The sequence below is a fragment of the Eubalaena glacialis genome, chromosome 18 (genome assembly GCF_028564815.1).
Source record: "Eubalaena glacialis isolate mEubGla1 chromosome 18, mEubGla1.1.hap2.+ XY, whole genome shotgun sequence".
NCBI classification, from domain to species: Eukaryota; Metazoa; Chordata; class Mammalia; order Artiodactyla; family Balaenidae; genus Eubalaena; species Eubalaena glacialis.
In genome coordinates, this window is record NC_083733.1 from 5841585 (window position 1) to 5867366 (window position 25782).

The 25782-nt window shown below is 43.1% G+C and overlaps 1 protein-coding gene across 1 annotated transcript in view; it reads right to left on the reverse strand.

Annotated features, from left to right (window-relative positions):
* Positions 1 to 25782, reverse strand: part of CDH13 (cadherin 13) — a 1030117-nt gene that overhangs the window by 632589 nt on the left and 371746 nt on the right. The window contains exon 3 of the mRNA XM_061172291.1: positions 11514 to 11722. Coding sequence (XP_061028274.1) covers positions 11514 to 11722 — 209 coding nt within the window. The remainder of the gene's footprint in view (positions 1 to 11513; positions 11723 to 25782) is intronic.

The window sequence follows — 25782 nt, forward strand, 5'->3', positions numbered from 1 at the left end:
GGATGTAGGCACTCTTGTTGTTGTTACAGTAAGTTCCCTACACGTGAACCTTCAAGTTATGAACTTTCAGAGATGCGAACGCGCTTGCGCATATCCAGTCACGTAAGTTAGTTCACATGTCTGGCATACATTGTCACGTGTGTGCATCCTCTACGAGTGGTTGTGCTTTTGTGTACTTTACTGTACAGTACTGTATAGAGTACAGTAGTATAGTATCTTTTTTTAAAATTTATTTTTGGCCGCGTTGGGTCTTCAGTGCTGCGCACGGGCTTTCTCTAGTTGTCGTGAGTCGGGGCTACTCTTCGTTGTGATGTGCGGGCTTCTCATCGCGGTGGCTTCTCTTGTTGCGGAGCTCGGGCTCTAGGCGCATGGAGGATGAGAGCTACTACCCAGACATCACTGGATCGTTTTTTTAAGAGGGCAGATAGAATTGAATCCAGCAAGGAACCAGAACCTGTGCCATCAACATCAGGTGTGAGTGAAATTGCAGCTTGCCCTTTGTCTCCTTTTGCTGACGATCCTTCAGCTCTACCATCTTCCACCTCCTTCCCTCCTCCAGTTAATAACTCTTCTTGCCTGTACGCTTGATGCCAGCCCCTGGATGCCAGCTGTTGTATTGTACTATTGTACTTTTCAAGGTACTGCACTGTAAGATTAAAAATGTTTTATTTTTTGTGTTTGTTTTTTAAGAATTATTTGTGTGAAAAGTATTATAAACCTATTACAGTACAGTACTATATAGCCGATTGTGTTAGTTGTGTACCTAGGCTAACTTTGTTAGACTTAGGAACAAATTGGACTTACGAATGCACTTTTGGAATGGAACTCGTTCATACGTAGGGGACTTACTGTATTATTATTACTGTTATTATTTTGAAGTAGCATCCCTAGAAGGTAGAACTCGAGGGTTTCTGCTTCTGTTAACAGGAGCAGAAAGAAGACAAAATAAGCCTGATGAGGTTGGGCCCTGGCCAGAGGCTCATTCCTGTTTGTCTGTGTGATAGCTTGAGACTAGACTTGGCTTTGTCTGAACAAGCAACTGAGTTGAGGATCAAACAGCATCAAAGTGTGGCCCAAGAGGAGTTGCCACCCTGTCATTTACCACAAATCAAGCCCGGCTCACAGAAACCTGCATGGGCAGATAGAGGATATGGTTGGCTGGAGCCATAATGCTCTTCTTTGCTTTATTTTCTCCAGATGCTCAGGCTTCTTCCTTAAAAGTCTGGGTGAAGAACATGTAATTTAATTAACCCACGTGCTTGGTGGAGGGAGACTGAGTAAGTGGTACATCCTCTCAATGTTCCTTTGCTACCGAGTTTTCGAATATTGAGACCAAAAAACTAAATAGAGACAGTCCATGGTCTGTATCAACAACCGTGCCCTCTTATCATTGAAATGTTTTTGTTTGTTGTTTCAATCAGAATTGAGAACCAGGCTTTTACAGAGTGGCCGAGGAGACATTTACGTTTGAAAATCTTGTGCTGTTTCCAAGTGGTTCTACTTCCAAAAGCTTTATTCATGAGGAAAGTTTTTAAAAAGTGTCATGACAACACAGGGCTCCAACTACCAAAAATTTCCTTAGAATTCTCTCTCAGATTTATATGATTTTTTAAATTTCTAATCAGTTTGAAATTTTCCTACGTCATTTCATCTCCAATAAGAGCAGCTGTGCCAACTGGCAAAGACCACGGTGATCAGGTATCTAATTTCCATGTGCCAGATAAGAGGCAAGTTTAAAAAAACAGGTTACCACCTCAATACTTACACTTAGAATTCACTTGTATTTCATTTATGGTAATATTAAAAGATAGGAGGTTAGAAGTATATCAGAGAGCCTAGAAAAATATGCATTCTATCACATTATCTTATCCCATCAAAAATACTAGGTGAAAATTTCTCTCTGATGATTCTATATTCCTTTTACTTGAAAAGCCCCAAGCAGCTGTTGGAAAGCTAGCTGTGGATAGAACACTGGGCCTAGGGAATCACTGTCAGTTTGAATGCTGAGGCTCCACTTGACCTGCTCTACCACCTGAGACTGACTGACCTCTTGACTACTTTGAGTCTCAGTTTCTCGACTCATAAAACAAGAATAACACCATCTGCTTCAAGGCGTTGTGGTGAGGATCAAATCCATATAATAAATACTAAAATAAAATTTTAAATTATAACTTAAAAAGTATAAATGTAACACATTTTCACTAGACTCTAGGACTATGAAGATGAATGAGATAAGGTCTGAAATAAAGGAACTCAGGGCCTAAGGGACATTTGTATTTAGAAACCTTGTGCTGTTTCCATGAGGTTCTTTCTCCAAAGATTCTATTCACGATGAGAGTTTTTAAAAGTGTTGTGATAACACAGGACTTGTCCACCTACCTAAAATTTCTTTAGGAGTTTTTGCTCAGCTCTGCATTCATTTTTTATTTTCTAACCACGTTTTAATTTTCCTATGTCATTTCATAGTCTTTACAGTAGAATAGAAAAGCACTAGTTCTGCTGTAAATGTCAGTATTACTAAAATAGCAGGGACTGCATAGAATCAGAAGGCCCAGGCCCAATTCCCAATTCTGCCACTTGCTGACAGAATGATGACATTGGCTAAGTCACTCAACGTCTCTGAACCTGGGCTACTTCTGCATCGGCAAAGTAGGAACCAGATTACCAATGGCACAGGCTGGCTATGAGGATCAGAAAAACAGACGTATGTGTGAGAACATCTAAGACAATGTCCTGACATGTAGTAGGCCCCCAGTGAATGACTCTTTCCATTTCTCTTTCAAAATTTATAAATATTCCAGCAGAGTTCCATGGCAGCCCTGTCTAACTGATAGCCAATTTCTACTTGTGGCTATTAAGCACTTAAAATCCAGCTAATCTACATTGAGATGTGCTGTAAGTGTAAATACATACTGCATTTCAAAGATTCAGTATAAAAAGAATGTAAAAAATTATTAATAATGTTCACCTGATTACTTATTGATATATCTTAGATAAATTATGTTTTAGGTTTTATATATATTGGGATAAATTTATTTATATATATATATATATACACACACACACTTCAAAGATACTCTCCATATCTATTTAGATATATCTCTATATGTATATATGTATATGTAGAGAGAGATATATATACAGAGATATATCTATATCGATATGGAGAGTATCTATATAGATACACAGAAATAGATATAGAGATATATCTATATAGAGAATATCTATAACTACATCTGTGAAATTTAACCTAATATGCATATATTGGGTGTGTGTATGTGTGTGTATATATAAAATATACAATATATACATTGGGTATATTTATGGTTAAATATATATGTTAAATATATACTATATATGGTTTAATATATACTATTTTTTATTAGCTTTATTTATTTTATTTATTTATTTATTTATTTTGGCTGTACCGTGTCTTAGCTGCGGCATGCAGGATCTTCGTTTCAGCATGCGGGCTTCTTAGTTGCGGCATGCAGGCTTCTTAGTTGAGGCATGTAGACTCTTAGTTGCAGCATGCATGTAGGATCTAGTTCCCCGACCAGGGATCAAACCCGGGTCCCCTGCATTGGGAGCAGGGAGTCTTACCCACTGGACCACCAGGGAAGTGCCTGGTTTAATATATACTATCAAAATTAATTTCATCTGTTTCTTTTTCTAATGTTACAATAAGGAAACCTAAAATTACATATGTGGCTCACATTGCTTTTCTATTGGCCCACACTTCTGTACAGCATAAAATCTTGAATCTTCACAAGCCAAAAAGAAGCTACTTTTAGTTATCTAGAATTTCTATGAGATCAGTTATTTTTTCCCCAAGCATTTCAATTAAAATTAATCTTCAGAATATAGTTTTCTTAGATTCTGATCCACAAAGCAATCTGTTATCTACTTAAATTAATGAGTCGAAGGATGTCTCTTATCTATATTTGAATAGTATCCTGGAGCTAAGAATCATAAACATAACAATTTAGTTGTGTGTCAAAATGTAACAGCCTAATACCCTGTTCTAGGCCCAATTCTTGGATCTGTACCAATATAATTTTGGAGCTATATATTTTCCCCAATTTGGGTGACAGTTAAATGGATAGTAATTTTCCTTAATAGTAACTGGGGAGGCATTTGCCATGGACAGTGGCCCTCTGCAGGTTTTTGAAGTTATCACTCTTGTTAAATCAGAGCATATTACATATCTACAGCTTTAACTCTTCATTTCTTTATGGCCACAGTAAATGCACAGATTGGTTCTCCACCATGGCGGTTATAAAACGCATTTCATGGGAGCAAGATCGATACCATTGACCAGCTTGACAGACTCCAAGCCCCTCCCAGTCAATATGATAAGATCTGGAGACAAGGCTATTAATTTTACCATAAGCTGGCTGCTCTCATTCTCAGAGATGCTTTAAACAAATGAAGTCAGGTCACATGGATGCAATGTGACAGGCACTTTGGGAGTTAGATGGTATAGTGGCCAGAACAGAGAAGATTCAAATGGTTGGCTCAGGGATGATAAAAACCGGAGTTTATCTCAGTAACGAAAGTGCAAAAATATTTTTGTCTAGAATGTGTGAGATTAGGAAAAATGGAAAAAAATATGCATAAGTGACACCAACTGGGTACTTCAGTGAAGAATAAACAATTCGTGATTGAGAATCCTCTGTTAGCACTGGGTTAGGTACAATACATATTTTTTCAATTTCATGTACCCCATTATGGTATATAAGCAAGGCCAGGGTATCACTGTACAGATGAGAAAACCAAACCTCAAAGGAGTTAGGTGACTTTTCAGTGCCACATGACTAATAAGTACTAAATGTTTGATTAAATCCCAGTTTGGAGTCATTCCAGGTCCCGGTTAATTAATATCATCCACAACAATTCAGCTAAATGTCCCAGAGCACATAAATATGCAGGAACAGAGGGGCACTCAGCCACTGCTTTTGAGCTTCTAGACTCACCGTTCCAAGAGGTACTTAACAAATGGAACCTTAAGATTCTGCAAAGCAGTGGATTTAAAAGGGATAATCCCCCTGAGGATCAAGATACATAATTAACAGCAATACTAATATTGGCTTCTGATCAGTTGATGACATATTTTATTTTAAATATTAAAAATAAAATCAATGGTTTCTCCCAAGTTGTTCCTTCCTCTAATTGCTCCTTTTATTTTACTTTTTTGGAACTATTTCCATCATGATTCTTGGAACTGGATTAGGAGCCAAACTTATGTCTTTTAAATTGCATGTTTATAGTGGTAATGATCAAACAAGGTAAACAAGCCTTAAATTTTGCCTTTTCAATTTCTGTCATAACTTTCTCTGTTCATCTTATTTTTTTTCAGGAATTTTTAAAATGGCCAAAAAAGGGGGAAAATAATTTTTTTTTTTTGCATCTAATTTAAGCAACTTGATTAAGAGACCAGTTTCCCTTTCCTGAGAATACCATGCACTGACTTCCAGTTAAGAAGTGTAAATTGTTTGTAATTACTTCTACATACTGTAAGTCTTTTGATGTCTGTTAAGTGAACCCATAGGAATAAAGAATCCTCTCTCGGAAGTTTAGTCAGTGTCTCACGTAAGTTCACGCATAATCTTGAATTCTCTAGGTTGTATAAGTGACAGAATTTGGTCTTATTGGAAGGGGGAAGGATTGGGTTGTCTGAATTTGCCCAGTTCACTCACTGTGCATGTATTACGGTCTGACTCTAATGATATGAGGAGGAGGAATAACTGGCTTTTTCGTGGCCCCTACTTTGTGCTCGGCACTGTTCTAAATACTTTGCATACGTTTACTCATTTAATCCTTGTGACATCTCTGTGAAGTTGATACTATCCTGAGCCTATTCTACATCTGAGGGAACTGGAGCAGAGGTGGCAAGCGTGGCACCGGGAATCATGCCAAGGCATCCAGCTCCAGGGCAGTGTTCTCAGCCTTCCTGCATGGAAGCCAGGGCCCTGAGTTCCAGAGCTCAGAATCGAGACGAAAACAAACACAGAAAAATGAGATGGTTAAAGTTTAAGGCTATGATGTGGGGCAGCCAGGCAGGGCTCTCTGAGGAGCATGGAGGAAAAATCACTTAACCAGCGAGGGGACAGTCAGAGAGGTGTCCCTGAAGAAGGGAAATCTTGGCAGGTCCAGAAGTTTCAGAAGAGTTAGCCCTGTCAATTGGTGCTGGCCATGGGGCAGCTGGGGCCATGGCAAAGAGGGCATAATCCAGACAGAGGAATGGCCAGCATGAACGGGAGGGAGAGCTCGGCCAGTTCAAGAAACCACGTGTGGTTTGGTATTGGGGGATGAGGGCAGAGTTCAATGCAGGGAGTGGTATGAAAGGAGGGACTCAATCTACTCATGCATTTATTCAAAAGACATTTACTGAACACCAACTATATGCCAGCACTGTGCCAGGTGCTGAAGATAGAGCAGTGGACACACCAGGAAGAAAGGAAGGAAAGCAGGGAGTGAGAGAGGGAAGTAGAAAGCAAACAGACTATATTCCTGCCTTCAGGGAGCTTATAGTCTCATCAGGGAGCCACACTTTAAACATCTAAATAAGGAAGTAAATGCTTAATTACCAACTGAGAAGAAGGCCAGGAAGGAATAGAACAGGTGCTAGAAGTGAGACTAGCAGGGGAGACCTTCCTTTGGAACGGGTACCAGGGAAGGCTCTTGGAGGAAGTAACATTTCAGCAGGTCAAGCCACTTAGAAGTGAAAAGGAATCAGGCTTGAGGGAAGGCTGTAGAGACCAGGCTAGACTGTAAAGGACCTTTTCACACATATATAAAGACTTCAGGATTCATCCCAAGGGCCAAACAGCCTGATGAGGAAGTAAGGGCCCATTAGGCAGAGGAGTGATGGGATCAGATTTGCACTGATAACCCCAGTCTGGGGGCAGGGAAGCCTGATTCAAGCCTGTAGCCTGTGGGCCTCCACAACTCTCCCTTCTGCTACATGCATGTCTCCTGCTTTGCCCATGAGACCCAGCTGCCTGGGTCACAGGTGTCTAAATTCTAGAGTTGCTTAGAGCGTGAACTCCCACATTTCAAAATGTAGCTGGTAGGTACCGTCTCTTTAGCTCCCAAACATCAATTCAAAATAAATTCCTGCAAGCTCTGTGATGTTCTTACTTCCCAGCCTGACTTTATTGAGTTCTTATTTGATGTCAGAATTCGGTGCCATAATCTACAGTTATGGAAGCTACAAATTCTTAAATTAGAAATAAATAAATAAGTGGCATATTTTTTTCCCCAGGCTTGAAACGTGTAAATGAGGTTGATGAGTCCCATTTACACAGCAGGTAAAGACATCTCTATCCAAGATGCAAAAGGAATGAAACACAGAGCTTTTCCATGTAAACCTCTGGAGTTCTATATTCAAGGTAAAAATAACTAGCCAATTAATAAGTAAGTAAATAAAAGCAAATGCTCTCCTGTCTTCACGTTCACCATTGCCAGGCAGTGAGGGACAGCAGATCTGGTGGGGACAAGCTGCAGTCCTGTCCAGACATACTTCTGTGAGTCAAGTTCAGGATCACATTCCACAGGCTAGAAAACGCCTTTGTGCACACATGGTTAACCTCGGCCCCCTCCTTAACCATCCCCCCTCGTCTGTCCAAAGACAAGGGATTCAACTGCTCCTCCACCCATGCAGATCTAAGATGATCTTACACGGACCAGGCAGGTACTAGCTTCTGGGCAACCCATTAAAAAGGCAGCAATAGCTTGAGCGTCTATAATTAAACCATGAACAATCAGACTTCACAGATTTGGGCTACAGGCTTTCCCGTGAAACAGGGTCGCAGGGAGCAGGTAAGGTAAGAGAGGCACATCCTTTTATTAAAGAATTGCTGGGCTCCAGTTAATGCACCTGAATTGGGCTTCACTGGGGTTACATTTGTCTTAGAGAATCCTTCCTTCCCAAACACAGTGATGTGAAACCAGCCACTGTGACATCTCTCCTGTTTTGATTGTGCTGGGTGCCCCAGTGCCCTTGTTTCTCTCTTTGGCCTCACTTTCTTCTTCTACCTCTAATCTCTGGTTTCTGTGTCATGGCCTCAGAGAGGACATTTAGCCCATGGTTCCTTATCCTTTCTCAAGAGGTTCTAAAATAATGCCATTGATGGGACATGTCACCTGGTGTCTGGTGCTGAGCCCAATGGAATGATTCTGTGATAGAGGCTCTATTCTTATCCCTGCTTCGTAGATGAGGATGTTGAAGTGCAGGGAGATGAGTGGCTTGCCCAAGGTCACATAATCATAAGTGGTGGAGCAGAAATTTGAACCTGCTTAAGTTTGACACCAAAGCCAAAGCCCCACCACTATGCTGCTTTTCCCCCAGATGTTTACCCAGATATCCATCCCTGTCTCTATCAAGATGTCCCCAGGAGCCGCCAACTCAACTCATCGAAGCTGGACTATTCACCTTTCCCAACCACTCCTTCCCTGACTGGTCCAATCCATCTCCATCCTCCTAGGCTAGACAATTTGGAATCATCAGGACGCTGAATCTTGGCTCTTTTCTTCCTTCAAACCACACCTTCCACTGGTTGTTCCCCTCCATCGCTACTGTATTGCTCTAACTCATGCCCTCACCTTTGGACCCATGGGTAGCCACCCAAGGGGCACAGTCTTCTGGTGAGCAAAGTGGCAGGAAGGAGAACGGGTGGAGAGGCCAGAATCTCAATCTCATTTCTGCCAGTTTCAAGCTAGCAGATCTTGGCCAAGTTCTCACATCTGTAGGAAGGGAGTGCCATCAGCAGCCTCACAGGGGGTTGTGAGGGTTAGAAATAACGCCCATTAAAGCATACCCTGAGATGCACACACACACGAGAGTCCCGCTAAACAATACAGGCTCTCACTCACCTCTTTGTGCCTCGGTTTACCCCAGTTTGTAAAATGGGGACAGGAGCATGTGCCTCATCGGTGGTGGGGAGATTAGATGAGTCAGCCTCTGTGGCCCGTGAGTGCAGCACCCGGCACACAGCAAGTGCCATGCACGCATTGGCTGTCGTTACCAGCCCCACCTCCCCTGCCCTCTCGCTTCTCTAAAGGCACAGAGCAGCCATCACCACTGCCTCCCTACTTGGTACTTAATCAACATACACATTCACTTTCTCTCTCTAACCAGGAGCTGAGCTGACTAGTGTACTTATTGCTTTCCTTCTCTAGCAGCTGGCCCACTTTGCCACACAGAGTAGGGCTTCAAAAATACCAACTGGGTATCCGTTAAGGACTGTGCTTTCCTTAGAGGGATTCTCTGGCTAGCTATTTTGTTTTCCTAGCCTTTTCTTTTTTTGGACTTTTTGTATTATGGACACATCTGGGCAACTTCACAAGGCCAATTTTCAAACCTCATTGAATTACTGGAGGCGGGAGATGAATATCCCGTTCAGCTGGAGCCTGGCAAACTGACCAGGACAGCAGCCTCCATTGTGCTTTATAAGAAGCAAACGATTGCAGCCAAGCTATGTGGACGGTGTGTTCAGAAAGAGACAAATGAGAAACAGCCGGGGCTCCAAGGAGCTTTGCCTCCAGAAGGGTGTCTTTCTGGAACTCAAGAGACCAGCTCTTCAAGACGGAGTCTCTTGGTAACGATCCTGGGTCTCCAAGCCCATGAAAGCGAAGTTTTGTCCTAAGAAGTGCCTCCAACCCCTCTGCTCTGCTTTGGGCTCAATACTATGACGCTGTCTGTTCCAGATTTAAAGACGAGCTGTCAATCACGATGAACAATATCCATCTAAATACATCCCATCCTGCGTGTGAACCCCCTTCTGTGAATCTCTGAGCCATTTACTTGTTCCCAAGAAGCACTTTGTGCTGCAGGTTCTTGCAGTTTTGTTGCTTTAGATATTTGGAAGTCATTTATATCACGCGTTAGTGAGATGCTGTGAAAATGACCACGGCTAAGTGAGAGATAAGCTCGCTTTTGTGGTGCCAATGGATTTCCACACTGGGATGTATTCACCAAGATCCTATTTTCTTTTGAAAACATCAGTGGCACACTGTGGGTTCATTTGTAGCTTGCTACCTACCCTTAACTCACATTCACAGATATGAAGGGGAGTTATGGAGCTTGTCCAGTCCAGGGATGGCAAATATATTCCAGCCCTAGAAACATCTCTAAATGACCAATGGATAGTAGCTTCCAGAAGCACTGTATTGGGAGAGATACTCAGGTCAAGCCAGGGGTGATTAGCAATATCTGCCACGCATATGGTGACAGAGTGGGGCAGCACACATGCCACTTACTTGCCATTGCAGACTGTTTAACCCCTCTAAGTCTGCAGATATATGATTCTTTCAAGATCACACAGACAGCATTGGCAGGAAAGCAACACTCACATTGTCATTTGTACTGTCTCTGCTCCCCAGCTGTGGAATCGGTGTTCACTCCACCACTGAACAAAATTAGCAGATAAAGCAGGGTTATGGGGAGCGTGGTAGATGGAGAAAGGCAGTGGGAATCACAGGCTTTAAAAAACTGAGTAAGAGCAGGCCAGCAGCAGGTAGGAAAAGGCTAGCCACACCAAGCTGGGGACATGCCATTATTATTGTTATTATTTTGCCTGGGTCTTGCTGTGTGTCTTCCCTTTCTATAATCGAGAAGCCACAGAGTCTCTGAACTCCTGGTGAAGCAGGAGTAGGTAAGTCCATTGTACCAAATGTTTCTGGATGACACAATCAGGAAGCCTGAAGGGCGCTTTGTGGCATTCCTAAAGTCACATGTGTGCAGGGGCAGAGATCTGCATACACGTGCATGTGGAAAGGAATGGGCACCAGTGCATGGCAAAGGGGCAGCGCCATATGCCATGGTTGCCTCATATACAACTCCAGTGGGCGACTCTGGTTCTTGCCTGCCCAACATCCATTTCCCTTCCTTAGATGACAGCATCTTAACTTACTTTGAGTAATTAACGACCCTTTTTTTCACTCTCAGTCCATATACTTTAGGTGGGGCTGAGTCTACCCTGGTTTTGGGGCAAGGCATGTGACCCAGACTTAGCCAGCCAGAGCCTCAGGACCAAATGGACACAGTAACTGGCTCAGGGATGGACACACGCTCTAAGGAGAGCCAATGAGATTCGATTTCAAGCTTGGGTTGGCAGTATCAGGAAGAGATGCTCTCTCAGGTGACATCAGACTGAGAAAATGAAGTGGAGCTGCTGAGACCTCCACACAGGGAAGCAGGGATGGTTGGGACTGTCTAAGAGTAAAGACAGTAGAAGGAAAATGGAACCACAGATGGATAAGACCAAAGCTGATGCCGTCATCTGGGCACAGATACATAGCCATGCTAGCAGGCAAAGCTATCCCTGAAATATTTGTCACATGACCCCCAAAATTCCCCCAGCCACACTGTTTTTTGAGTTAGGTTTCTATCATTTGTAAACAACAAAAGAATCTTGACCAATAATAAACCAAAGACCCATTTTCCCCATAAGACATACAGACCGCAGTGTTCCTCCTTGGACCCAACTTATCCCAAGCAGTTATATTACCTGCAAGGAGCCCCGGATGTCTTTCCCCCCGTCAATCACGAGTTCTGCCATGTCTTCCGCATGGGGAGTCCGGGCGTGGACGAATAGAGTCTTGCCCACTGCAGTTATGTTTCTCAGGGCGACTAAGCTGCCATCATTGTTCACCTTGAAGTATGGGCTTGAGACCTCATAGTGTAGCTTGTCATTTCCCTTACAGTCGTTGAAGGTCACTGGCAAAAACAAAACACATGAACAGAAACAGGAGTGTGAGTAGGTTGGGCAGCTCGGTCATGGAGCTATCTTTGACCATTAAATGTGGATTGCCACTCTGCATTCCAGATCCACGAATGCTGCCCCTCATCCCACAGCACCCTCTTGTAGCCATATGGCTTTGACTGTGCTGAAGGACCTCACTCAATCAAGAATCGTCCTTAATCACCTCCCATGGCCCAGGCAGGTGCAAAGCCCTTTGATGCACAAAGAGAACCTCTTCCCTGCCCTTGAGTGTAGTCAGTTAAGCGTATAGTCAGATATGGTGGAGTGATGTTTGAGGACATGATCTCCTCCCTTCTGTATGAGGTGCTGTGGCAGAACCAGAGAGTTCAGGAGCCTTGAGGGACAGCTTCATAGACACGATATTTGAGCTGGGTCTTGAAGATGAACGGGAAATTAGAAGGCCCCTAAGAGGGTATTGGGGTTCTAGGTTACTCAAAGGCATGGAGGTGGTGAAGTAACAAAACAGACTCAGAGAAAGAGAACTAACTCAGTGCACTGGGACCAGAGGTGGACTTGAAATGATGCAGGGATGGGGAGGTGGAGAGGCTGGAAATGAAGCTGAACATGCCCTTTAGATACAAATTAGGAAATGCCGCTAAGTTAGGAGGCTGCCTCATAGCCCTGAACTATTTTTAGTGTGGACAGGGTCAAGGTCAGGTGTGTGTTCTGGTTCCAGTGTAGATCAGTGCTTCCCACGGGGCTGGGGTATATCGGAATCACATGGGAGATTTGTTTTTGAAGTACTGAGCACCCAGTCCAAAGATTCTAATTTAGTAGCTCTGGGTTCTAGAGAGCGGTTTGGAGAAGGGCAAGAAGAGAAGCCAAGAAAACTGTTAGTTTGGTGTCATACCCATGATGCCTGGCCCAGATTAGGACAGTGGCTGGATAGATGTGAGGGCACTTCCTACAGCTGCATGGCTAGGTCGTGTCCGAGAAGCAGCCATCCTGGCAGAACCGCATGGCGCTCAGGGCCGTTACCATGAGCAGCAGCTGTGACAGCTGATCTATCACGCTTCCCTCTGCAGTGCGTCTTTACTTAGTGCACGATTCTGTTACTACAGGTTTCACCACTTATTGTCTATACGTGTGTGTGCCCGTCTGCCTTCCTCTGTAAACTCTGGGGACCCTGGGGGTAAGCATGGAATTGTATTACCTGCTTTCTTCCCCACCCCCACTTTTGTTTTCTTAGCTCTCTGCTAAACAGGCTCGTTTGTTCGTTTACTAAACCTTTAACTGGAGCATAACACAGATACAGAAGAGCACATAAATCAGAATGTACAGCTCAATGAATTTTCACAAAGTGGGCACATCCGTGTACCCAGCGCCCAGCCCTAGACACAAAATATTACCAGCCCCCCCTTCCTCCCCCTCCCTGAGTAAAATCCCTACCCTCCTCCCCAAAGGCTACACTATCCTAACTTCTAATACCATAGATTAGTTTCATTTGTACTTGCACTTCATGCAAATTGAATCGTAGAGTGGGTGCTCATTTGTGTCTGCCTCTTTCACTCAACATTATGTTTGTAAGATTCATCCAAGTGGCTGCAAGTAGCGCCGTTTATCCTCGTCAGTGTATAGAATTCCATTATGTGGCCATACTGCGTCTATTTATGTACTCTACTGTTGATGGGCATATGGGCTATTTCCAGTTTGGGGTTCTTAAAATATTACTACCAGGAACCTTCTTGTGTGTCTTTTAGTGACAATATCTACCTGGGTCCAAGTATACTGTTAAAGCCGTATAACAGTCTGCTGAATTAAGCTGATATTTCTATTCTGGGACCATAATTCTTATGGTGATAATAACCATTTTAGCTGATCATTATAATGGCTAATGTGAATTGAACACTTTCTACACATGAGACTCAGTGCTAAGGATTTTACGTACATGACCTTATTTAATCTTTACAACAGTTTTGACCCCCTCCCTCCACAGTCTGTAGATAAAGTAACTGAGGCTTCTGAGAGGGCGAAGGAGGTGCCCAGCACTCAGTCTATAAATCATAAAACCAAGATTTGAACCCTGGTCTGTCTGCTTTTCACCACTACCTGATGTCAGTAAAGACGAAGCCCTGTTGTAAAACACTCCCCTCCTGAAATCCCAGCAGAGCCTGCATATAATGACGTGCGTCCCCAGCTCAGTCCTGCTCCCACGTTCCCCCCCCAGCCCGGAAGCACTTCACAGGGTGCCAGTGCCACCTCGAGGTCCCTGTGTGTCAGGGCTCCAGCGCCTTTCCTGGCTGCCAAGTCAGCTCTAGGGGCTTCTCTGTAGTGTACACACATGGGATCTCTTGGGAGTCTGCAGTTCTCAGACACTTGTTCACTTCCTCTGACCATCTTCGTAGCTAAGAGTGATTGGGCGTGGCTGGGTTCAGGTTTTGGAAGTGAACTATGAAGGAGAGACATGGAGGTTGCTTTCATTGTCACCATCAGTTAGCATCAATCCACTGAAGGCACACTGCTCAGATGACAGGGCCCGCTTGGGAACTTGTTGTCTATTTTGCCAGGATGCTGGTTCTGGCCTTAGTCCCTGGGCAGGATCAAAGAAGACAGTCTCAGCTGGGAAGGGATGGAGGCTAGGGAAGGCATACAAAGGCTAATATGGTTATTATCAGCACAATAATTATCTTCCCAGAATAGAAAGACTCTGTAGGGGTTCTAGTTTCACAGGTAAATTCCTTCCTTCTTTCCTTCCTTCCTGCCTTTTCTCTTTCCTTCCTTCCTTCCACAAATATTTCCTGAGCCCAGGTTATGCCAGATGTTGGGGTTATAATGTTGAACAAAGATGGACACAGTCCCTGGCTTGAAGTCTAGTGTGAGGGTGGAGGGGTGGGGATGGGCATTAATAGGGGACTTATTACAGGCAGACAGAACCACAACATGTGGAACGCCCCTGTGGCATTCAGGGAGCTGCAAATAAGCCAGTGAGATGGGCACAGAGAGCAAGGGAGAAAGCAAAGAAGAGATAAGCTGGTCCAGGAAATGTGGGGTCTGGAAGGCCACATAAAGACGTATTCCTTGAAGGAAATTTGGACCCGTCCATCACAACTGTAGAACTGACTTCCCTCCTCTTGAGTCTCATACAGCTCTGGCTCCCCATGCAAACTAAAGCTCAACACTCAAGGCCCTCCCTGTCCAAGCTGTCCACTGGCCCCCCACTGGCATCCATCTTCACTCTGTCTCCCACGTTACCCACTTCCGCACCTCCCGACAGCTACGCTACTCTCCTACCCCTTCGATGAATTCTATTGCTCCCTCTGTGCGGAAGGTAGATACTTCCCAGCTTCTTCACCCTGTTAACTCTAGCATTACCGCTATCATTAACTCTATCATTCTTGGAGAGTCAGCTTGGGCCACTTCTCCAAATATCCTCTTTGTGTTGCCAGCGTTTCCTGTACATAGTGAATTTTACATCATATCATATCAACAGTCCACTCTATCTATCTGTTTTCCCCATCAGAACCAAGGGCAGAAATTGGATCTTATTCTTTTATTCATCTCCAGTAATGAACAGAAAGCTTTTCCATACAGGAGGCCATCAATAACAATTCCACTTAATTACTCTCTCGGGGCTAAATGATGCTCTAGTGGTGGTGGAGCAGGGGTACCTCTTCCATACTGGGCTCAGAAGATACTGCAGGCAAGGCTGGGAACTGAGAAGGAAGGTCCCTCATCACCTCTTGTCTTGGTTGAGCCCAGCAGTGGAGCCAGGTAGGAAATGAAGAACTCAGCCATGGTCTCCCTTTAGTTCCCCAGGCTCTGTGTGCATCCATTCATGACAGTACTTAGCCTCCTGTGCTTAGCTTTGACTTAGCTCACTGGTGGAAGTCAGGGGTGGTGCCTTATCTTCCCTCATAATCCCAATAAAGCTTCGCATAGCCACTAAGCATAGTTGGGATCGGTGTGTGAGTGTTGAATGAAGTTTTGACAAAGAACAGTAACTTGTTATTTACTGAGTGGCATCTGAGTGCCAGGCTCTGTGCCCAAGACTGTACATTCAGTCTCTCCTTTTAGCCTCATAGCAATTCTAATCTATAGCAGCATTTCCCAACTTTTTTTCATTATCTCCCCTGACCCAGGAGCGTTTTTAGATGTTTTTGTCTAATTGCCACCATTCTCATGAATTGTCAATGTCATAGACATACTGTATACCAGTTTATTTACTGCATGTATATCTGTACTCTACACACACACAAAGTACAATTTTTGCCTCTCTCCCAAGAACCCATGTCACCCCTTTGATGACATATAGCCCCACTGAGAATGCATAATCTATAAGCATCATTTCCATATTATGGGAGAAAAGACTGAGCCTTGGAGAGACTGACTAACATGCTTAAGGCCACACACCCAGAAAAGGCAGACACCTGGTCCCAGTCTGATCAGTCTGCATCTATAGTTCAAGCTCTCGGCACATCCATTTCCCAGAAATGATAAATGAGAGGAAAAAGGGCAGCTGCCCCCATCCTGTCCCCTCAGGCCTCTCACTGATCCCTCCAGGTCGTCAGAGGTACCAGGTGAGGGCATACTGAGAGACCACATCTACATTCAGGACCTGGCACACAGTAGGCCCTCAATATATTCTAGCTCTCTTCCCAACTTGTGCTATCAAGTAACTAGGGTTGCATAATTGAGTCTTATATATTTTAGACACCTTTTACCAGTTCAGGAGTGAGTGCTTTAGACTGTGGGCCTTTTTCAAGCCTATGAGAATCACCTAGAGAATATTTTTAAAAAGTAGCAATACCTGTCCCAACTCCGAACCGAGATTCTGACATAGCTAGGCTGGGGTCCAGGCACTAGTATCTCTTTAAGACTCCCCAGATGAATCTAATGCAGCCAGGGCCAAGAACTAGGACCTTGGACAATGGATTCCTTGTCAAGATGCCAGGTTTCCACATCTCCCAGCGATTCCTGGCACAGAGAAGAGGGTGGGGACCTATCATGCCAGGAACTGCTATTCTCGTGCCCTAAGAAGAAGCAGATTTAATGGTAGGTTTCTAAGCCCTTTTCCAATCCTGGCTCATGTGTAGTGGCCCTGAGACCTGGGGAAAACCACCTGTCCCTTTAACCAAGGAACAAACAACAGTACCTCCCCTCATAGGTACTATAATTCTTACGGTGAGCATTAAACAAGATATGTACCTAGGTACATAAAGCACTTTGGACAGACCCTGGTGCCCCATGAATAAGAACTATTCTCATCATTATTCCTGTAATCCTGGACATTAAAGGAGCTTCACTTTCCTTTTCTACACAGCTTCCTTCTTCTAGCTGGTTTTCTGCCTGCCTCCTGGGTCCTTCCACCTCCTTCTAGTCAGGTACCCATGTTCTGGCCTATGCGGTTACCATGGGGATGGTTACTACAGACATTTCTGCTGAGGCTAAAGGAGTGAGGCAGATGATTCTGATCCAAACTTGCCCATCTTTGGATCCTCCCACTTTTCTTGGCAAAGCCCTACCTGTCTCACATGAGAAGTCATGAAGGAAAAATGACATCAAAGGAGTGAAATTACAGTGCCTGCCCATAGTGGACGCTACAAAGTGATGTTAAATATTCTTCAAATGGATTGTTTGTAAAGATAACAGGCCAAAAATCCAAGTCATTCTTTTTTCTAAAAGAGCGACGCTGTGCTGAGAGTCTTCTATTCATGATTGCGGTGAATCCTCACATTACCCATTTGAGGTGAGGACTTTTTTCCTCTGGCAACCGAGACCTAGCGTGGCCGAATGAGGTTAAGGCCAGTTAGTCTAGGCTAGTCTGCCTAAGCAAATGTGCTCCTTCCTTCAACCAACTAGCTTCCAGATTCACAGTCTAGCCATACTTTCATACCTGATCTATTATTCATTTAATATTTTTCTTTTAATTAACTCACATTTTCCTTTACAAAATTATTTGAAGATAATCTTTATAGTACGTGATGAATGTGCCAAATGTGTTTTTTTTCTAAAAATGTTAAAATAAATTTAAGAAGTAAAAACATATGTTTGTCCATGTATGCACTAAAACCCTCACAATGATGTGTGTTCCATTCTCCAGAAATGCTGGCTTGGGCTATATTCCTCCCTCATTTGAACAAATGCATGCCTGGCTCTACCCTACTCAGGCTTAAAATCTAGGAGGGCTCTGATATAATTATATATGATTATCTGATATAATCTAGGAGAGCTTCTGATATTTGAAATAATATATACAACATGAGTAATGAGGTCATGAGAAAGACACAAACCTTAGAAAAGGCACAAATCTAGACCACGCCGACGATCGTGTTTTAATATTAATCAAAACAGAAATAGGTCACAACACTCTTTGTTTCTTCTTCCTCCTGAAGGAAACAGACTCTACTTCCCCACTGATTGTAATCTCACCTTAAATTTCCTATTACAGGGCACAATTGATAGGATCAGCCCGCATTGTCTTACATTGTGAACTTGGTTGACACAATCAAAACGTCAGTGATTCTCAAACTTTTAAATAGAGATCAAGCCAGTGCATGTTTCAGGGTGCAGAGTTCAAAGAACATATGAAGGATGAAATTGAATAGTCTATGTCTATTTTTTAAAAAAAAATAGATGTTTCTATAGAGACAACCTCCTAAGTAGCTCAGAATAACACCATGAAGATAATTGAAAGGAAAAATTCTAATAAACAATTAAACTTGTGAACAAATATTGAAAACCTCTATCTGAGGGGGAAAAGGAGCTATCTGTACTATTCTGAACCTACAAAGGACTTCCTTACATAGTTTATCACTGGCATTTAAAATAGCTTCTGGAAAAAAAATTATACATATAATATATAGTACATGGGGATTTATTGGAATCAATTGCACAACATCATTCTTTGAGATAATCTTTGAACACCCCAGGAGACGAAAGGGGGGAAGTAAACAATCCCCACCTGGGGGAAAAATGCAAATTAGGCGAATGGCACCATTCAGAGTTTCAATTATGCTTTCAGCATGTTTCCACTCAAAATGTCCTCTGGGCTTAATGCAAATGTCACAAAAAGACAAACTTTAGCTGGGAGACAAAACCACAATTGAAATGGGAAGTTTGGCTTGTGAATTAAGGGGCTTAATCTTCCTGACCTTGATTTTATGCTTTTCTATTTCTTTCTTTTGAATGTGGTTCTTAGGGATGGAAATGAAAAAGGCATAGAATCCTTACCATCTAGAAAGTGTGAGGAAGCAAATTAAGCCATATTATCATCCCAGAAAATATCACAATGCAGATGGATTTAAATTTATCTGCAAAATATAGAGCAGGCCTGCTCATGTAGATAGGTATGAACTAAATATGGAATCTGTGTTATTCTTATAAGTGTTTTGGGGTGAGTCTGTGATCCATGCACTCGTATCTTACATGGGCAAATGGTCCTAAATACATTATTCACATTTGTAGAGACTGGTCTACACATAACTTTAGGGCCTCTCAGAGTTGGTGGCCTGGTGGAGTCTCGGTGGCCAAGACTCCACTTGTACACATGTGTGGGGATATGTGACGATCAGTAGTAGTGTGGGGTTGGAACCAGTCAACCTGGGAGGTGTATTCCTCCCACAGTCAGACGCACTTGGATCTACTTCTGGCAATCTATACTTGCACACAGAAGAGAATGGCTCTGTTTCAGCAGTATGCTGGTTAACAAAAAGAAAACAGACAAAACAAAAATGCAGAATGTATGTCGTTTACTCGCTCTTAAGACTGTACCACGTATCCTGGTACTCACAGCTCAGTTAGTCAAACAGAATTCAACTGCTCCATTCAGCATGAAGGGCCTGCATATCCACTGATCTGCAGAGTCTTCGCTGGGGCATGGAAAGCCATGCCTTTCTAACAACTGAAATAGCACTTAGTTCAGAAACATCAGGTGCACTCTGCCCAGGACACAGACCATCACTTAATTGCTTTTCACATCCTCAGTAGGGTCCAACTTTCTCTGAAAGAACTCAAAGGACTTTAGTCCAGAGGCTCTTTGGATTTGCCCAAGTGAGAGAAACAGAAAACATTTCCTTCGGTTTCTCGGAACACCCTCATTACTCAAGCCTTCTAGTCAATCTAGGTTTCATTAACATATGTTCAGTCCCACCCATGGTGGACCAGATCCCTGTATGATACATCCTCCAGCCTTGATTCTGTGTACCCTCCTGATTGCTGAATGCACGGAACCATATCCTGTGTTCCATGTTTGGCCTGGAGTCAGCACTGACATCCACAGAGCTTCTGTAAGGTTCTCGGCATGTTCCTAACCATGACTGATTATCCCAGCAGTGGATTTCACCTCCAAAGGCTTTGTAAATTTGATAGGTGCAGAATGCACATAAAACGGTCTTAATACATCTCATGTGTCAATCCCAAGTTTGATAAAATAGAGTTTCAATTCTATCATGTCAGCCAAAGACATCATAATGAATGATTCCATCAAGTGATCTTCAGCAGAAACCTATTTTTTGCCGTGTAAACCCTTAAGGGGCTCCTCCTGGAAAAAGAGCCCACATCTGCTTGCAGGGGATTTTCTCTACCTACCATTAAAAACTGAGCTGCTAGCTCTGGATTTAGTCTTTTCTGCCAGGGTCTTACATTTTCCTCTTGCTACTGATTTTTTTTTAAAACACAGCAGGTTGTTTTCTGAAAAAATGCTACACATTTTCTATCCCATGGTGGTTATAATCACTATGAATTTGTATCTCAGGTTGGAATTTATATGGCACAGTGCCTGACACAGTACATACTCAATCCTGTTTGTTGAACGAATAAATAGCAGAACTGTAATCTGGTAGATAAGCAAATTTGAAACTCCCCAAACAAAACTGAGAAGGATGGCCCAAATTCATGTGAAGATTTGAGTAAGGTGACTTGAAAGTCACCTGATCATTGAAACAGGAATCACTGATTCAGCAACTTTGAGAATCACCAAGTCTCAGATTTAGAGAGATTCCCTCTGATTTCATATAACTAGCCTATGTCTCTTACTTAGTCCTTAGTTTTTGATTTATCTAGTAATTATGTGCACATATGTCTCCCTCTCTGAGTATCTATAGGGTAAGTTAATGAGAAAAGAAATTTGCTCCACTATAACTTATACTTGATCTTGTTGTTGGAGCTGTCTGGAGACATGTAGCAGAGTGTCCTGGCTGAGCCTATATTGAGATTCAGATCCTGACTGTGTGTGATGCTCTGGCAGTACCATGATTTCCCAAATACCTCTATACCCCATGAGCAGACACACATATAGAGAAAGGGACCTTTAAGAAGGTGGACCACAGAGGTGGCAGAGTCAAGATGGCAGACTAGGAGGACATGGAGTTCGCATCTCTGCAAAACTAGGGCACCTACCAGGCACCAGTGGGGGACCACAGACACTTAAGGGGATGGGAGGAACCCCCAGCGACTGGGTAGGACTTGGGGGGGAGTGAGTGGGGAGGAGAAGTGGAAGCGGGATGGGACCGGCGCCCCTGAGGGGAGGCTAGGGGAGGGGAAGGGATCCAATGCTCAGAGGGGGGAAGTGGGGGCACCACTGGAAGGGCAGAGGATCAGAAGGGAGCGTGGCCGGCATTTCCCCTGCCCACCTGGGCCCCGGGAGCCTGCTGAGATCCCGGGCCTGATCCTCTGCCCACCGAGGCCCCCTCCGGCTGCATGGGTGCCGAGGGAGTGGGAGGGAGGGAAGGGGGAGCAAATGTAAAGGCCGGACAGACGGGACCGGCACCCCTGAGGGGCGGCTGTGGGGGGAGGAGTTCCCACACCCAGCGGGGCACACCCATGGTTAGGGGTTCAGTGGTGACTGGGGAGATCCTCAGGAGGGCGGGGGAACAGAAGGGAGCACGGCCAGCACTTTCCCCGCCTGCCTGGGCACCGGGGAGCCTGTTGGGCTCCCGGGCCTAAACCCACGCCTTCGGAGGCTCCCTCCAGCAGCACAGAGCCTAGGCCCCGCCCCTACTCCCCCACCCAGGGCCCTACCTCTGCACGGGGCACTCCGAGACCCCCTCTGAGACCCCCCTCCAACCGCCCACACACCCTCAGGCAGGGCCTTACCTCCAAACCCTGCAACTCCACACTCAGAGGCCTGCCTCAGACCTCAGGCCATACTGCCTTTCAGCCCACCAGACAGGTCCTGAGCCTAGGCCACGCCCCCAAGGCCTTTTCTGGCCAGGAGTGTCCTGAGCCTAGGCCCCGCCCCACACTTAAACCCTAGGCCCCTGCCTAAGTTCCACCCCCCGCCCCACCCTTCTTTTTTCTGTTGTGGTTCTGTTTTACCTTGCTGTAGTTGTTAAAATTATATTTTTATTTTTCCTAATATATTTTTTATCTTTCTAATTTTGTTTTATTTTTTTATTCTTTGTTATTGTATTGTTCCTTTTTTTTTCTTTCCTTTTGCAGCACCGCATGGCTTGCGGGATCTTGGTTCCCAGGCCAGGGGTCAGGCCTGAGCTCCTGTGGTGGGAGAGCTGAGTCCAAGCCACTGGATTAACAGAGAACCTCAGACTGCAGGGAATAGTAATCGGAGTGAGGCCTCCTGGAGGTCCTCATCGCGGCACCAAGACCAGGCTGTACCCAACTGCCTGCACACTACAGTGCTGGACACCTCAGGCCAAACAACCAGTAAGACACAGACGACAACCAGTAAAACACAGACGACAAAAAAATATGTTACAGATGAAGGGGCAATGTAAAAACCTAAAAGACCAAATAAATGAAGAGGAAATAGGCAACTCACTTGAAAAAGAATTCAGAGTAATGATAGTAAAGATGATCCAAAAATCTCAGAAACAGAATGGAGAAAATACAAGAAACGTTTAACAAGGACCTAGAAGAACTAAAGAGCAAACAAACAGTGATGAACAACGCAATAACTGAAATTAAGAATACTCTAGAAGGAATCAATACCAGAATAACTAAGGCAGAAGAATGGATAAGTGAGCTGGAAGATAAAATGGTGGAAATAACTGCCATGGAGCAGAATAAAGAAAAAAGAATGAGAAGAATTGAGGACAGTCTCAGAGACCTCTGGGACAACACTAAACACACCAAAATTCAAATTATAGGGGTGCAAGAAGAAGAAGAGAAAGAGAAAAGGTCTGAGAAAATATTTGAAGAGATTATAGTTGAAAACTTCCCTAACATGGAAACTGAAATAGCCACCTAAGTCCAGGAAGCGCAGAGAGCCCCATACAGGATAAACGCTAGGAGAAACCCACCAAGACACATATTAATCAAACTAACAAAATTAAATTCAAAGAAAAAATATTAAAAGCAGCAAGGGAAAAGCAACAAATAACATAGAAGGGAATCCCCATAAGGTTATCAGCTGATTTCTCAGAAGGAACTCTGCAGGCCAGAAGGGAGTGGCAGGATATATTTAAAGTGATGAAAGGGAAAAACTACAACCAAGATTACTCTACCCAGCAAGGATCTCATTCAGATTCAATGGAGAAATCAAAAGCTTTACAGACAAGCAAAAGCTATGAGAATTCAGCACCACCAAACCAGCTTTACAACAAATGCTAAAGGAACTTTTCTAAGAGGCAAACACAAGAGAAGAAAAAGACCCAGAAAAACAAACCCAAATCAATTAAGAAAATGGTAACAGGAACGTATATATCGATGATCACCTTGAATGTAAATGGATTAAATATTCCAACCAAAAGACTCAGACTGGTTGAACGGATACAAAAACAAGACCCGTACATATGCTGTCTACAAGAAACCCACCTCAGACCTAGGGACACATACAGACTGAAAGTGAGGGAGGGGATGGAAAAAGATATTCCATGCAAATGGAAATCACAAGAAAGCTGGCGTAGCAATACCCATATCAGATAAAACAGACTGTAAAAGACTGTTACAAGAGATAAGGAAGGACACTACATAATGATCAAGGGATCAATCCAAGAAGAAAACATAATAATTATAAATATTTATGCACCCAGCATAGGAGCACCTCAAAATATAAGGCAAATACTAACAGCCATAAAAGGGGAAATCGATAGTAACACAATAATAATAACACCCCACTTATACCAATGGACAGATCATCCAGACAGAAAATAAATAAGGAAACACAAGTTTTAAATGACACAACAGAACAGATAGACTTAATTGATATTTATAGGCCATTCCACCCAAAAACAGAAGAATACACTTTCCTCTGAAGTACACATGGAACATTCTCCAGAATAGATCACATGTTGGGTCACAAATCAAGCCTTGGAAAATTTAAGAAAATTGAAATCATATCAGGCATCTTTTCCAACCACAATGCTATGAGATTAGAAATCAATTACAGGGAAAAAACTGTAAAAAAAACACAAACACATGCAGGCTAAACAGTGCACTGCTAAATAACCAAGAGCTCCCTGAAGAAATCAAATAAGAAATAAAAAAATACCTAGAAACAAATGACAATGAAAACATGGCAATCCAAAACCTATGGCATGCAGCAAAAGCAGTTCTAAGAGGGAAGTTTATAGCAATTCAAGCTCACCTCAAGAAACAAGAAAAATCTCAAATAAACAATTTAAACTTACACCTAAAGCAACTAGAAAAAGAAGAGCAAAGAAACCCAAAGTTACTAGAAGGAAAGAAATCATAAAGATCAGAGCAGACTAGAGTCCGTGAGCCACAACTACTGACCCCACGTGCCACAACTACTGAAGCCCACAAGCCTAGAGCCCATGCTCCACAGCAAGAGAGGCCACCGCACCGCAACAAAGAGTAGCCCCCACTCGCCGCAACTAGAGAAAGCCCACGTGCAGCAATGAAGACCCAACGCAGCCAAAAACAAAACAAAACAAAAAAAAGATCAGAGCAGAAATAAATGAAATAGAAATGAAGAAGACAATAACAAAGATCAATAAAACTAAAAGTTAGTTCTTTGAGAAGATAAACAAAATTGATAAACCTTTAGCCAGACTCATCAAGGAAAAAAGGGAAGGGACTCAAATCAATAAAATTAGAAATGAAAAAGGAGAGATTACAATTGACACCACAGAAATACAAAGGATCATAGAGACTACTACAAGTAACTATATGCCAATAAAATGGACAACCTGGAAGAAATGGACAAATTCTTGGAAAGGTACAACTTTCCAAAACTGAACCAGGAAGAAGTAGAAAATATAAACAGAACAATCACAGGTAATGAAATTGAAACTGTAATTAAAAATCTTCCAACAAACAAAAGTCCAGGACCAGATGGCTTCCCAGGCAAATTCTATCAATCATTTTCAAACTCTTCCAAAAAACATGGTATCACCATGATACCAAAACCAGACAAAGATGTCACAAAGAAAGAAAACTACAGGCCAATATCACTGATGAACATAGATGTAAAATCCTCAAGAAAATACTAGCAAACAGAATCCAACAACGCATTAAAAAGATCATACCATGATCAAGTGGGATTTATCCCAGGGATACAAGGATTCTTCAATATACTGAAAACAACCAATGTGATTCACCATATTAACAAATTAAGGAATATATATACTAACAAATGTAAAATGGTCAGCTAGCGGAAGCAGCAGCATAGCACAGAGAGATCATCTCGATGCTTTGCAAAGACCTAGAGGGGTGAGATAGGGTGGGTGCGAGGGAGGCTCAAGAGGGAGGGGATATGGTGATATATGTAGGCATATCATTGATTCACTTTGTTGCACAACAGAAAAGAGCACAGTACTGTGAAGCAATTATACTCCAATAAAGATCTATAAAACAAAATGAAACAAAACCATATGATCATCTCAATAGGTGCAGAAAAAGCTTTTGACAAAATTCAACACCCATTTATGATAAAAACTCTGTAGAAAGTGGGCATAGAGGGAACCTATCTCAACATAATAAAGGCCATATATGACAAACCCACAGCAAACATCATCCTAAATGGTGAAAAATGGAAAGCATTTCCCCTAAGATCAGAAACAAGACAAGGATGTCCACTTTCACCACTATTATTCAACATAGCATTGGAAGTCCTAGCCATGGCAATCAGAGAAGAAAAAGGAATACAAATTGGAAA